Below are 15,229 nucleotides of genomic sequence, written 5' to 3' on the forward strand. Positions count from 1 at the left end.
ACAAATGTAGAGACTAGTGGCAGGAATTGTGCTAGCATCCTTTTTTGCAATCTATGCTTTTAACTTGATCTAAGTGTGTAAGTGAATCTTTTTACTTGGTAGACAGTTGTGCTGGTATTCACACATTAATTTATATTCATCATGAAATGTATTTTCACCTCTTCATGGCTTTTCATGAGCGAGGTTGTGCTGCAAAGTTTACTTTGTTTGCATAAACTTCAACACTGAGCTGCAACACTGATCAGCAGAATAGAATCAGGGTAACAGAGATGGGGCATGGCTGTAACTCCATTGCAGTGACAATAAATATGATGGCAGGAGCATACATAGTGTCAACATGCAAGCAAGGAAAGGAAGAATATGCAAGTTTGCAGGCTCACACTTTATTAAGCTGTGAAAGCAGTCCAGATAAAAAGAGCAGTGATAAGAGCCCATTCAAAACCGAGGGGGGTATAAAAAAATTGAGTTGATGAATATTTTCCTGAAATCAGTGACAAAAACTGTCCAAAGCTTGAAGTGCGTAGTACAGGCTTTAAGATACACTGGCTTGGACTGTACAAGCAGGCTGTAATGAAATGGTGTGTAAAGCGTTTCCAGCTGTTTAAGGGCGCGTGTGTTGGAGGTGAACAGCAGGAAGAGTCTCTCGCCGTGGCCCCGCTGTGCTGGGCTGTGCCGGCGCGCAGGGGCGCTCCTGTCCCGCGCTGCGCGCACCGGGGCCGGCCCGGCTTTGGGCTGTCCGCCCAAATATAAGATATTTTCCTGAAATAAATGGCAAAAACTGTCCAAAGCTTACAGTGCATAGTATAGGCTTTAAGATACACTGGCTTGGACTGTAAAAGCGGGCTATAAGAAAACGGTGTGTAAAGCGTTAGCAGCTTAAGGGCGTGTGTGCTGGAGGTGAACAGCAAGAAGCGTGTGTGTCCCCACGGCCCCGCTGTGCCGGCGCGCAGGGGCGCTCCTGTCCTGCGCCCGGCGCCGGGCCAGCTTTGAGCTTCGCGTCCAAATATAAAATATTTTCCTGAAATCAATGGCAAAAACTGTCCAAAGCTTGCAGCGCATAGTGCTTGAAGATACACTGGCTTGGACTGTACGAGCAGGCTGTAATAAAACGGTGTGCAAAGCGTTTCCAGGTATTTAAGGGCGCGTGTGTGTCCCCCGGGCCCCGCCGGGCCGGGCTGTGCCGGCGCGCAGGGGCGCTCCTGTGCCGCGCTGCGCGCTCCGGGGCCGGGCCGGCTTTGGGCTGTGCGCCTGTGCCGCCAGGTGGCGCTGCAGCACCGCCCGCGCCCGGCGCCGCCGCGCTCGGCTCGCCGGTGTCAGGGAAATGGGTTCATTGGCGAAGGGCGCGCTGTGAGGGACTCATCTCCGGCCCGGGCCGCCGTTTAATGCCCTGAAACATGCCCTCTCACAGCTCTGGCCTGTTGGCTGTGCTTATTTGGTGTAATAATTAGCAGAAAATCTCGCTAACAGCGGTACTTACCAACACCTCACATTTTCCTCTGTGTTTTTGTACGTGATGGATTGTGCATTCTGTGAATAAAGTTAAGCGGGTCACAGCCTAAGCCCTGTACAACACAGCTATTTTCTGCACACTAGTTCTGAATAGATATATATTAACTCCTTTTTAATCCCCGTGGTGCGTAATGCAAACAAATTCGAGTCTGTTTGTAACAGGCTATTGAAAACTTGTAAACACGGAACGCTTAACTTGTCAACTTAAAGAACAAAAAAAGAGAAATGGAATGAGGAGCTACAGAAAGTACAGTACAGTATCTTTTAGCGATGGCAGGCTTCAGGAGCCTGTTCTAGTGCTTCATGAGGTTTGGTACAGATCACTGTGCTTTGTTCTCGAGGAACAGTTCTCCTCTGCATGTTAAAGGTGATCTCTCTGCTGCTGTGATTCTCTAAGTTCATCTGCTTGGTATGAAAATAAAGGTAGGAATTCTGAGTTAAACTGTGCTTGGGGTTTTTTTGCACTTTCCTAGCTGGAAATGGTTTTGCGTAAAATACGTATGATGGAAATAAAGAGAAAAGGTTCCTGAAAAAATGCTGTGGGTAGGGATCTTCATCATGGTTCTTTCCAAATGCAGGGCCTGACACAGTTGAGGGTTCCCAAAATTATTAAGTAACTGTAGTCTTTTTTCAGCTAAACTCCTAAGTAAAAATTTAGTGGAAATCTTATATAATGAATTTGTTTAACTAACAGTGGTTTGAGGCATATTTCACATGGAAGTCTATCAAGCCTGTGCAGAGAGTCTATCAAGCCTTTGTCACTAGTTTAGTTGGGAATTACAGCATGTGTAATGCCAAATGTTGGTCATAAGCTCTTGCAGTTGTCTGTTATTTAATTTTAAAATCCTCCCTTTGCATATTTTTTTTTAATCCTACTTTTTTTTTTTTTTTTTTTTTTTTCATTCATCCCTTCTTGAATTTTAGTTACTGCTGAAGCAATTCCACTGTAGAAGGGGAAGTAATACAACATGTTAAGCCAGCAAATAAGAACAAAGGTGGGTCTGGCAGCTTTCTTTTAATGTCAATTCCTGCCCTCAGCCTCCCTTATTAATGCAACTGAGCTGCTGTCACTCAGATGGTTTTAACACAGACATGCAGGCTACGTGTCAGAAAGAGTGGCCTAGATTTTTGAATTTCAGGTTCAAAATACAAAACCACTGTAGACATTCTGAAGTAAGTGAAATTTATTTATTGTTGTCTTTGACATATCCTCTAAGGAAGCAAAAGAGTTTAGATTTTAAGGTGTCTACAGTATTTTCAGTTGGATGGAGACTTTCCTGTATGACTTTAATTTTATGATAGTTCAGAACAATCCTCTTTGTCAAGTTGTAGCTCCACATTAGGACTATTTTTTGTGTGCTTGTATCTCTTCATATGAAAGTTTTTTAAGTTTTCTCACTGTTCCTTCACTTGTACTAATTTACTGTGGTTTTTTTTGGATAATGTTCTTATATATCATATACAGATATTTACTTAAAAATACAATCAGAAGTTATTTGGTGCTTTTTCTTTATTGAGTAATTTCATGGATTCAGTTTTGATTGTCACCACACAGTTCATGAAACTTGTCTGCATTTTCCTATCAGCCTGCTACAGCTTTAGTATGTTGTGGATCAGTATGGCTGCCCCTCTTCTTCCTTTGTTTAGACAACCAATCCAAGCCATTCTAGAGTGAGTGAGTGCTCTTGGTAGGAATTGTTTATTTATTAAATTTGGCAGAAGAAACATGCAGTAGTGTAAGTCTAGGATATTTTGTCAGCAGAAGGGAGCAAGTAGGGCAAAGGAGAGTTGAAATAGTTGAAATCTGGAATGGTCCTCTGTGTGCCAGCCTCTCTTTGTCACCTTCAGAAATCCAACCTGTATTTGAGGATAGCATGGAGAAAGGAAGAGATGACTTTGAAAAGATTTGTTATTACTGTACTACACATTCTGAAAATACAGGCAGAGGTTGCAGCAGGACTATTTAGAATCTCAGACCAGTTGGGAAGAAAGGACAGGCAAGAGTTTTCCTTGAACAAATGTACAAGGAAGACTTAAGAAATAATTTTCATCCATTTCCATTTTAAGTGGTGGCTGGCAAAGTGATAAATCAAAACCAAACTGAGGAATGAGATGCATCTAACTTTCAGTCAGTGTGGCTCTGCTGCCTCCAGTTTATTTGGTTAGGCTGTATGTGCAGAACTTCTTAAAGAAATATGAGTGATTCTTTGAAGTCTGATGGCCTAAACAGTTTGGGAACCACTCGTTTAGAAAAACTTCTAAACTTGATGTAAAAAAAAATTCCCACGAGAGAGAATTCAGGTTTCACAGAGGTGTCTCCTCTAATGCCTAATTATCCTTTCTTTTCAATTGTGCTCCCTGGTCTGAACCTGGTTTCTGGTCTGAACTTGTCCAACATTTCAGACCCTGAATTTTGCTAATTGTTGCCTGCCAACTTAACATTTAGATGTTAGCTTTCTGTTCCCCATGTGGCTTATTTTGGAGACTGTGAACAAAGCAAAGCCTTCAAGCTTCAAAATTAACCAAGTCTGAATTGTTCACTATGAGGTGTTTTGTTAAATGACTTTTGTTGAAAAGAACCCCTTTTTTCAGCAAACCATATAGCAATGTCTTTCTTTAATTTATATGCCAAAATTCAATCCAACAGTATTTCATTAATAGTTGTCTTATTACAAAGTTGAGTCAGCAACTGTAGTATTTAGGTTTTTTAAGTGAGTGTTTCCATTATTTAACTGATGGTATAGTGCATGCAAAGTTAGGAAATTAGTATATAATAAATACAAAACAGTGTCTGTGTGTTTATTACACAGATCACTCTTAGAATCATAAAATACCAGGTTGGAAGAGGGTCTCAAGGATTCTCTATTTCAGTTGTGTAAAATGTTACATATTGCACTGCACCTCACTGAATACACTCATACAAATTTTATTATGTTAAATTTATGTGCATAATGTGATCTCTAATTTTTATATCCCTTAAAATACATTGTTAAGTGATGCAACTGTATTAACATTGTTTTCCTTTGTGTCTTCAAAACTGAATTCTCCATTGTGCTGTTTTGGAAAGATGTTGCGAGTGAATTATTGCAACCGTGATTACACATCAGTGATGGTTACCTTTAAATTGTTTTGGGGAGAGGAGGAAGAATTACACAAAGAATTCTGCTCAAGGCCTCCTCCAGGGAGAAATGTTGGAAGGAAAATTTGAATTTATCATGTCCTTGCAAAGGGCAAAGCACAAAGATGGAAGAGCAGAGGCAAGAAGCATGAGCTCAGGGAACTGGCATAGCCCTTCCTTTGGTGCATTTTTTGGCAGTGATTTTGTTAATTGTGGCACATACTCTCAAGAATTATCTTGTAAATGCCTCCTTAAAAATGCATCATCTGTGTGCCTGGTGAAATGTGACAGAAAAGAAAAGTGTTCCTGGAATACATTTCCTTTTAGCTGTAAGGCTTTAAACCATCTTCTTGTCTTTTCATTCTGCAGTGAAGAATAAAGTTATGCATTCTGCAAATATGTACAAATGATGTCTTGGAAGGCTGTAAAGGCCTTCAGATTTCACCAAGTTTGTAAGTGCTTTTAGATTTTCATAGTGCTTATTGTGCTAATAAAACTCTGGAAAATAATTTGGTTCTATAAAAAATACCAAGAATCAACAATTTTGTAATGACCTGCAGAGATGTTCAAATACTGTGTAATGGGCATGACAGTTACAGTATGTGAAATTTAATGCTCTAGCTCCTTATTGATCTTCCTTGTAGCCAATTGCATGGCACATGCATTTGCACTTAACACCTAGTCTTTCTACATTAACACTATCTTCTGCAGTGTCACCAAGGGCAGGTTAGAAGCTGCACTTGATGCTAAGCTGAAATATTTAAGGAAATATGTATATTTTTTTCATATCCTTTTTACTTCATTTTTGACTGCTTTATTTTCTGGGTGATATTTTAGCATTTGGAGTTTTTCCCCCCTTTTTAAAGTGTTCTTATTAAACATTGGTTACTTCAGCATTACTTATCAATATATATAGAGATCAGCAATCCTGCCAGGCTTGTTATTTTCTGGAAATGATGGAAAGCTGCAAAATTTATTTTGTCTTTGATTTTGCTGGTCTGAAAAACTGAAGTTAGTTTCTGAAAAACGGTGTTAGTGTGACCTGCCGGTGTTTGTGTTGGAAAGTTCTTTGTCTATATCTACAGAAGTTATGAGCCTGTTGCAAAGGTTCTGAATCTGCATTTCAAGCTGTCAGCCCTTGGGTTTCAGTCTGGAGGTCCTTGGTCTATTCTGTGGTTGTTGGTCAGTGTGTTTGCTCTTACTTTGCTACATTAATTAGATAATGAATCCCAGTGAGGTTTAGACAATTCTACATTGCAGCTATGCAATATTTCCCAAAATAAGGTAGAGATTCTTAATGTTTCTTTCTGTTTCCTTGAGGCCTTCAGGGATAAATAGCACTCTGTCAGCATTATTTTCCATTCTTGAGCATAATATGCAGCTCCTAAGGCTACAGAGATCTAGTGCCATGTGTCCTGGTAATAGATTTCCATGGAAGTTAGAAGCCATCAATATCTTCATGTCATAAGAACATGAGATGAACAGCAACACCAAATGTATCATTGTTGGCAGCATTAGCTCTTTTTACAGTTTTACTTTATCTGTCTTTATTGAACCTTTTGTCTGTCAAGTACTGTTGATTAGTATTTCACAACTGGTCAAACCCCCTTGGTTTCTTGGGACTGGGTGTGTAGCGGTGTTTTTGCTAAATCATGCAGAATCAGTTATTGGTAACAGTCACTAAGGTTTCTGTCTGCTGATTCTTTGGAGATGAGCTGGTTAAGAATTGCTAGATTAAGAAATCTGGTCTCGGAATCTATTGGCTGTCTTTTAGAAACTCTGCAAAGAATGACATACAGACATGCCTCAGTGTCCTTATCTATTCGTAAGGATTAATAGCCATGTTGAACTAAACACTGTCTTAAATGTGTTTTCTTAAGAACGTATGTGATCTTGTGTCCACATGTATAAGAAGAAACTAAGAACAACTGGAGATCTGGTTAAAATTTGGTAATTTCAAAGTTTGAATGTTCTTACTTTTCACCTAATACATAGAGCTGACCCATTTACTAACTGGTGCCTGCTGCAAGAGGATGCACAAATGCTAGGAGAGAGCAAGATGTGGATGATGTTATCAAGATGCTTGCAGTGATGGTAGAAGTTTATTCAGAGTTATACAGAGGAGCCTTAGGGACATTTTGTCAGCCCAAAGTGTCTGTGTTTGAACTATTTATTACTTCGTGTTTTTATTATGATTACTTTCAGTGCTAATCCATGTGTGACAAATCTACACTCAGCTAGGTAAGGAAATTGCCAGTTCTGTTCCATTAACAGCTACTGGCCAAAGGAACAATGTTCCTGTAGGTTAGAACAACAATTAAGGGGCCCTTAACACTTCAAGATGGGGAAAGAGGGGATACTGGCAGCAGGCATTTTTCACACATTGCTAGGCTGCTTCGATGCATAAATTAACTCTTAGTTCAGTTACATCAGTTGAGAGTGTTGTGCATATGCATGACTGGTCTGTGTGTGCGTGAACCAAAACCTGGGCCTGTTGATTTATGAGAAAGGGTAAGAGAGGTTGAAATTAGTAAGCAAAGCCAAACAGTACCTTTGCAGCAGAGAATATCAAACAGTCTTTGTGACAGCTACTCACGGGTGCTGATGTAAGACCCGAGGTCTTTGCATGGCAGTGGATTGTTCATTACGTAATTTTTTTCATGCCCAGGTCACTTGAACTGCATTTTGTTACTTCTGTAGCTGGACCTGTTTGTTCAGTGGAAGAACAGGATTCACTGTGGTTATGTTAAATAACAAGTATAATTTGTTGTAGTATAATTAGCAAGTGGATATATGGGCCATGAAATATTGCTAGACCGTCATAGATATTTTTAATATGAGTTTACATAGACTAATAATAATAATACATTTTTTTTTGCCCTTAATATAAAAATGTTTTTGACTTATATTAGGAGGGCAAGGAGGGCAGCTTGTAGTACTCAGTGTGGTACAGTATGTATATGTCTACCAGTATTTTTGGGAGGCTGTATTGTAGAATGAGGCACAAGGTTTTTGGTAAGTCTTGAATGTAATGAAGAGTAGACTGGCAATGTAACATTTTCATGTCAGTAAATGGTGCTGTAAAATTGGCCAGTCCTTTTGATGAGTAGAGTTTACAGAAATAATGTGAAGAAAAAAAAATCTGAAATCTAATATATGTGATAATGGAGTAATAAAAGCTGTAATGGTACATTTAGGTTGTATTTTTTTTACTCTAGCTTCATTTCTGACATAACTTGTTTTAGTGAACCATTTGAATGATCTTGGTAGCTATGAAGTTTTAATAGCTAACACTTGGAAAGCCTTGTAGTTTAAACAAATGTCAACTTCAAAATCACATTCCTTCCTTAAGAAACTATCCCAATTTTATTTTTTATAAAAAACTGTAACATGTGAAAGGCTCTTAGGAGGTAATGTTTTGGAAGTTCCTGTAAAATGATGGCTTTTTTCCTTGATGGGGTCTTAGTACTGTGCCACAAAATTTTTGCTATATGTTTAATCTTCCTCCTTTATAAAATTGTTTATTAAGCATTTCAGAGCACTAGCCCTTTGATTCATGCAGGATTTGAAAGAAATCCATGTTTTATTAGAGTTGATTTAAAAAAATGAGTAGAAGGTAAACACAGGCCCTAATGGACATTCTTATGTGGGTAAAAAAGGTAAGAGGAAGGAGAGATTTTTGAGAAACCGAAGGTTTGCATCTAAGCTGTCATTCAGATCTTTCTTTCATGACAATAGGCATTCTCAGGCATTCTGAACCTGGTAACCTTTTGGAAAACAAAGGACTGTTGGGAAAGACTGTTGGAGAAGGAAGTGATACTTTCTTATGCTTTGAATAGTGGCTCTTTTTTATGATCTATCCCTGAAATTTCTGCAAAAACATTGGGTTGTATTAAAAACAAAAAAAAAAAAATACAGGGTTTTACTAGTTCTGGTCCCAAGTAGTCTCAGAAGTGTAAAAACTGCAGCAGACAGTTAGCAAACTTTTTAAGATGAAAAAATGGGCAGTGTTTTAAGAACTTCTGATGAAAGGAGTTGAGGCAGAGGGGCTGTTGTAGGCTGGGAGTGGAGATGATGTTCCAAAGCTGCTACACCATTCTCTGCACCCTCACCTCTTTGCTGTGTTTCTGTTACTTCTCTTGCTCTGTGACATACAAGGCACCACTTCTCTTGCTAGGAAAAATAAATAATTACACATATAGTGATTGAGAGATTCCAATTGTTAAATTCCACTTGCTGAATTTTACAACCGTCTCATTAATGATCTTATTTATTATTAATGAATGAGTAGAGATTAATGTCTGTAGAATGTTCATTGTGCAGTTAAAACTGGGCATTTGTGTTTCTGATCATCATTGCAGAGTCACTTAAATATCTCCAGTAACACTCACAGCAGCCAAAAAAATAAGTATTTGCAGAGGTTTTTGCCTTTCTGAAGGCCCAAGCTGAGTACTTAATAAAGTTTCTAAAGTAGTGCAGTGTGTGGTGATGGGGACGGTGCATATCAGATTGTCTTTCATGTGTTGGCATCACTAATGTCTGTGTAAAAATCGCATTGTTTTTTAAAACATAAGAAACATAATCTTGATATCTGAATAAACTGTTATGCTGTTGATAATTATTAAAATTTAAAAATCAGATTCAGAAAAACGCTTTTTAAGAAGCCTGACACCTTCAAGTAAAGGCATTTTTTTAGTTTTTACTGAGGGGGTTATGTGTTTAGAGAAGCAATAGACAATGCTTATGTAACACTGCTTAGACTTTCACATCAGCCAGCTGGTCTAGCCAGATACTCAGTTTCTCTTTTTTTTATTTTTCTTTTTTTTTTTTATTTTTTGGAGGTATTTGTGAGTAGCTTGATGTTTTTGACATCTGTGTGACAGCTTCTTGCATAAGAGATGAGCAGCATGTTCTACCACCCAGCTGTGTGTATTAGTCTGCACATCAAGCTGAAGTGCGGCACTTAGCCAGATCTGACAATCAAATGTGAACTACTACTACCTATACACAAGAGTGCATTTTAATGTTGTGTGCTTTTTGCCAAGAGCCTGATACTTGACAAAGAAATTGTCAGAATCTCTCTGCTTCCCGCTTTTTTTTTCCTTCCCACAGATGTGAGTCCATGTTAAAATATCTTATTTCTTTCCCTGCAGTTTGCTATGGTTTATCTCACAGATAACAAAGCCAGTCTAATGTTTTCAGCAATTTCATATAATAAAATTCTGACAAGCGTTTGGTAATAGAGGAGTGAAATTGTTTTAGAAAATGCAGGAAATCAGTGTGTCATTTTCTGCTAACTTAATCTGAAGTTACAATCTGCTGGGTTTCACCGATGACTTCATGTCAACATCCCAACAACCTGTCCCCAAAGAAAACTGAGGACATAAAGAAATTACACCATTAGTTCAGAAATGTCAGTGCTTGTTAAGAATTGGTGCTCAGCACAGGGTGAGTGTGGAGATGAGTGGGAGCCACCTGCTCTGATTGTAGTTTGACTGATCTATGAACCTTAAAATCCTCTACACTTCCACCTGACTTTAAGCCTCTGTCACCTTTCTCAATGCTGAAATTTGAATAAATGTAATTCATTGTCACAGAATGCACAATTATACTCCATAGTTCAGCTTTCCTTGTTCACGTGTTTGCTATAATGCAGGAGTTAGTTAATACATGAAAGGTCTTATCTTCCTTTTTCTAATACTAGTGCCAGAATAGCGAAGATCTGGTTTCACCTTGTTTTGAACTTCATTTTATGAAAGTGTTGGTCATACCTTTTTTTAACTTACTGTTTTCCTATGTATTATACCCTTAGTATTATTTTAAAACCAGTATTCCATTTCCATCTGGTCTTTCTCTTAGAACATAAAAATACTGAGTTGTTCTTGTGCTAGTGTTTATGTAGTTGAAAATATTGCAATAAAAATAAGAATTTGAATGCTGTTATATATTTAAGCATTATGGCAGATACAGTTTTATGATCTTTGAGTTGCAAGTAAGTCAAAATTTGTTAATAATCAAAGTTTGTAAAAAGCAATCCTTGCAAGCTAAAAGAAAGAAGAAGTAGAGGAAGGAGTTTATTTTCTAGGCCAGAACTTCCACGGTAATAATTTTTACACTGGGGTTTAGCTTTACTTATACTGAGTTAGTGTTGAATTAGTCTGTGAGTAGATAAGTGTGAAGATACCTGTCATGGATCAGGATTGTTTGATTCCAAAAAATCTATTTTGATTAATAAAAACCTGAAAAATACAATTTGAAGAGACATCAGGCTTTTATTACATTGACTAAATATTGGTGGAGAAGCTCTCAGTCTAAACCAGAAATAAAAATGGAGTTAAGAGAACAAGGAGACAGAGAAAATCTGTTTTTACAGGCAGCCGGTTCTTTGTGCACTCCCAGCATCAGACCAGATTTATGGCTGTCTCTGGGATGGCAGGTCTTGAGGATGGCATTTTAAATATTGTCAGGCTGTGGGGGCTTTGGGGTACAGTAAATTGTGTTTTCCTTTTCTTTCATAAACTATTTCAGGGAATATTTTAGAGTACCCCCAACACTGGGGCTTGTTGTTTTAATGAAGTGGGTTATTGAGCCATTTGATGAAATATGAGCTTTGTACCCACTGGCTGCACAAATTGAAGTAAAAAAGAAAAGGGAAAGGAAACAAGAAATTAATGTGTAGTTATAAAGTAGGCATAGGTCTGAAAAGCATAAGGCTGAGATGAATTTTGATCAGTGTAACAAGGACTGATATCTAAAAAAGAACTTGGGAGTAAAAGAACTCATGAGCTCTAAAACTGCCTAAACTGAATTACTACTTTGTAAGCAGAGAAGTTCCCCTAATTATTTTTTTTTGTTTTACTTATTTAATTTTCCAGAATTGAAGGAAGTAAGAGAAGTAATTGCACCTGGTTTTGCCATTTAAATACAACTACTTTTACACTTCTCTGTTTATATCTTGGTTTTTAAGTCTAATTTTTTGTTTCAATTTTGCTCCTTCAAAACAGAAGAAAAAGCTTCTTGAAGAACTTGGGGAGAATAGACTTCCGTATCTGACACCAGCCGATGCTGATTTCCACCAGCTGGTAACGTATTTCTTTTAAATCATTTTAAACTAAAATGGCTGTTTGTACTGAACAAATAAATCTTCCTTCAGAGACACTGAAATCTGATATGAAAAAAGGTATCCTGATGGCTGATAATGCACTTCCAGGTGGTGTGAAATAAGATCTCTATAACTGGGATGTTCACAAATGAGAACTTGGTGAACTTCCATTATTTTTATATGTGTGCCCTCACTACAAGTAATGTATAACAGTTAATTACAGTTTTTCATGCTTTGCTGAAGCAAAATACATGTCACCAGTATTTTAATGTATTTTTTCTGACCAATGAAGATAACTTTATAGCTCCTGTTTGGCAAAATACAGGAAAGATTAACATAGAAATTTAAAGTTTGAGGGGCTTAATTCTACTTTCCAGCAGTAAGTAATTGTTAATTCTTTGCTTACAAAGCAAACTGTGGAAACTGGAATGCCTCAAATGAAACCAAGCAGAAGAAAGATCAGGCCCAGTAGCCACATGAGTAGTAAACCAAGTGAGTGTATTCAAGAATATAATGAATAAATAGAATTTTCTGCATCTGTCTTGGATCTTTCTAGATCAGCTACAGAACTCAGGGTAGGTTCAATGAGATCAAATTGTATCATAGTAAGAGAAAAAGCATAAGGAATAACCTGGTTGTCTGAGGGGCTCCAGTGACCATGCTGACATTACACGACACAGGAGTGGTGCCTGCCTTGGGTTGATATATGGCTCAAACATGTGCAAGTGTGGAAGAGCTGGGAGAATCTACAAGAGCGATACAGATGGATTTTTTATTTCTTTTTTCTTTACACAAAAACCCAAACATGTTCTTTTCAGTCTTAAACTTAATGCTCATGACGAAACTCTTCCCCCTTTTAAGAAGTGGGCAGCTGACTTTTCTCCTTCCTCTTCCTGTTCCATCCCCTCCTGTTTGTTCTCTTCTGCCTCTGATGCTGCCAAGAGCTGCTGTGCCCAGCATCTTCCTTCTTTTTCACATCTCTGTAAATTCAGCTTCCCATGGAGCTGATGTGAAAAGAGAAGGTGGCATCTCATTTGCTTAGGGTCAGTAACCCATAAATATAGAAGGCGATGGGAACAAGATAAGCAGTAAAATCACACCTGTTCAATCCTTAATAAATTTTCAATACATTCTTTTTGCAGATATAGAATTATACTTTTTATGTTGTGTATGTGTGCATGCTAGGTATTTTTAAGGATACAGGCTAATCATAAGGATCACAAACACCTTTTGAAGTCTGTGGTGGTTATGAAATGTTACTGGAATCACAGCTGTAGAAATTGCCAGTGATGCTTAAATACACTACAGCTGGAGAGGAAAAGAAGAGTGAGAGTTTGAAGACAACAAATTGGCAAAGTAAAATATCACATTCAGTTTAGTTTTATAGCCTGTCTTTCCTGGACAGACCTGCCCTATTCCTTGAAGGACCTACCTCTTATGGAACAGTATTCTTTGAACATGTTGGAAAAGTTAGGTAGGATGCAACTAAAAAAAACTGTCTTATCCTGTCAGGTATGGAAGTGTACAGCCTGAACAGAAGAAATTCCATCACAAGCAAAACTTCACTGACATCCTCTTTCAATGTGTTTTTCCTGATAAAGGATTTTGGAAATGGGCCCCAAGCTGTAAGCTGAAACAATGTAATGTTTAAAGCCAGTTTGGAACAAGAAAGGGGCTGTAACAAGGTAGTTCACAAATACTTGAAGTACAGTCTATAATTTCATGAAGCACATGGCAGTTTGCTTATCAAGGCTCCTTATTGCTGATTCCTAATTTTATTCTGTCACTCAAGTCCATAGGGTGGTTCTCTACGTTGAGTATCACCATCAGTAGTGAAAGCATATTTAAAATCTTGTGTGTAATAGTCACAAGAAGATTTGAACATCAAATGTGGTTGTTTTTTTTTTTTTTTTCTGTACTGTAGTTGCCTGTAATTCTGTCACTTCTTTCAGAGTGAACAGTGAGTTGACCTTTAATACTGGCTGTCAGAGTTACAACACAGAGAACATGATTACTGCCCTTCCCCACCCCCAAAATAACAAGGTGTCCAGTGTGAACCCAGCAGTCACCCCATGTTCTGATCCTGTAATTCTTTCCTTATGGAGGGCACAGCACAGGCACTGGTTGGGGATTTAAAGAAGAACAGGCTGTTTTCATGTGATGTGTCGGAAATGTGTTTCCACTTCCTGATTTCTTTTGAGATACCTTAATGATAAAATAGTTCTTAAGCATGTGATCTTAAAGCACAACCCAAAGGTAACAGGCCTCTGACTTGGCTGACAGCAAAATGTGCAAGGCATTACCTCTGTAACTCAGGAGGGGAATAGAATGTTGTTTCCTTTGTAAAATCTGTGTTCTTCCTTTCTAGTGCATGTTTTCAGGGATTTAATTGCTTTACGCCATATTGTTATTTCCCTCCTTCTGTTTCTAATAATTGTTTGGAATTTTGTGTGTGTGATTAATGTCAGAAATTCAGTGTATTTATATTTTCATATAAACGGTTTAAAAAGACATAGTATTAGTGACTGTTTAAATATACCATTATAGCATATGTAATGTGGTATGAGTATGTCCAGTATACAGAATTCTTTAAAGAAATACTGGGGTACCGCTATAGAACTGTTAGAGCTCTTTCTTTCCTACAGGCCATTTGCATAATGAAAGAAATAATGAAGTAATAATCTTTATATGTCACAACATATAATATTCTGGCATTCTTAAGTAAGATTGTGAAAGAATATTTATACTCCCATCAGCCTGTACCTTCACATCTGACTGTAGCCTATAACTCCAATATATATTTACAGTTACTATATACAGTCCTATATTTACAGTTACTGATTTCATTAGTTGTTTTTAAGGATTTTTTTCACTGTACTGTTCAAAGGCTGGATATACACAGCACTGGTAGAAATAAAAGGGCCAGTTCAGGACCGCTAAAGGAATAATTTCAGGCTTTTGACAAGCTCAGGTGAATATAGTTTATCAAGTTTGGATTCACTTCTTTGAATGAAAGCTGTGATCCTGTGTTCTGGGGTTGTAAAGGGACCTTCACACAGATCTGGGACTGTTTTCAAGCTTTGGTGTTTGAAGCTAAGCATGTAAATACAATTGTCAGAAATTATTATCTGTAGATACTGTTACAGGGGTTTATTTTCCTCTCTCTAGGAAGCTAGTTTTTGGAACCATAAGAATGTATAAAGAAAAGGAGTTAGCTTCACTGTAAAAATTTACAAGGAAAAGTGGCAAGGTTTATAGATAAACCAAGATTTATTATATGTAATCATTATTTTTAAAATAGGCTTCCTTTTATGTTCTTCTTTTTAGTGGAAACAAACGATCCTATAAAGCCAGCTCTTCTGTGTTATAGGATAACAGTGCATTATGATGCAAAATCTGTTTTCATGCAGTGGAAAATGTGAATACTTACTGCCTGGTTTGTATTTTTTAAGGGCACGTTCTTTGGATTTTAAAATTAATTTCCTGAAAGGCAGGTTGAA

The 15,229-nt window shown here is 37.7% G+C and overlaps 1 protein-coding gene across 7 annotated transcripts in view; it reads left to right on the forward strand.

Annotated features, from left to right (window-relative positions):
* FTO (FTO alpha-ketoglutarate dependent dioxygenase) overlaps positions 1–15,229 on the forward strand; it is a 221,981-nt gene that overhangs the window by 25,748 nt on the left and 181,004 nt on the right. For 4 of the 7 annotated variants that reach the window (XM_053987132.1, XM_053987138.1, XM_053987136.1 and 1 more), the window contains exon 2: positions 11,632–11,709. In XM_053987132.1, coding sequence (XP_053843107.1) covers positions 11,632–11,709 — 78 coding nt within the window. Of the gene's footprint in view, positions 1–2,430; positions 2,505–7,070; positions 7,139–11,631; positions 11,710–13,345; positions 13,415–15,229 lie in introns of those variants that run through there. The other 3 variants (XM_053987133.1, XM_053987137.1, XM_053987135.1) reach the window with 3 other exon arrangements.

The sequence above is a fragment of the Vidua macroura genome, chromosome 11 (assembly GCF_024509145.1).
Source record: "Vidua macroura isolate BioBank_ID:100142 chromosome 11, ASM2450914v1, whole genome shotgun sequence".
Classification (NCBI taxonomy): Eukaryota; Metazoa; Chordata; class Aves; order Passeriformes; family Viduidae; genus Vidua; species Vidua macroura.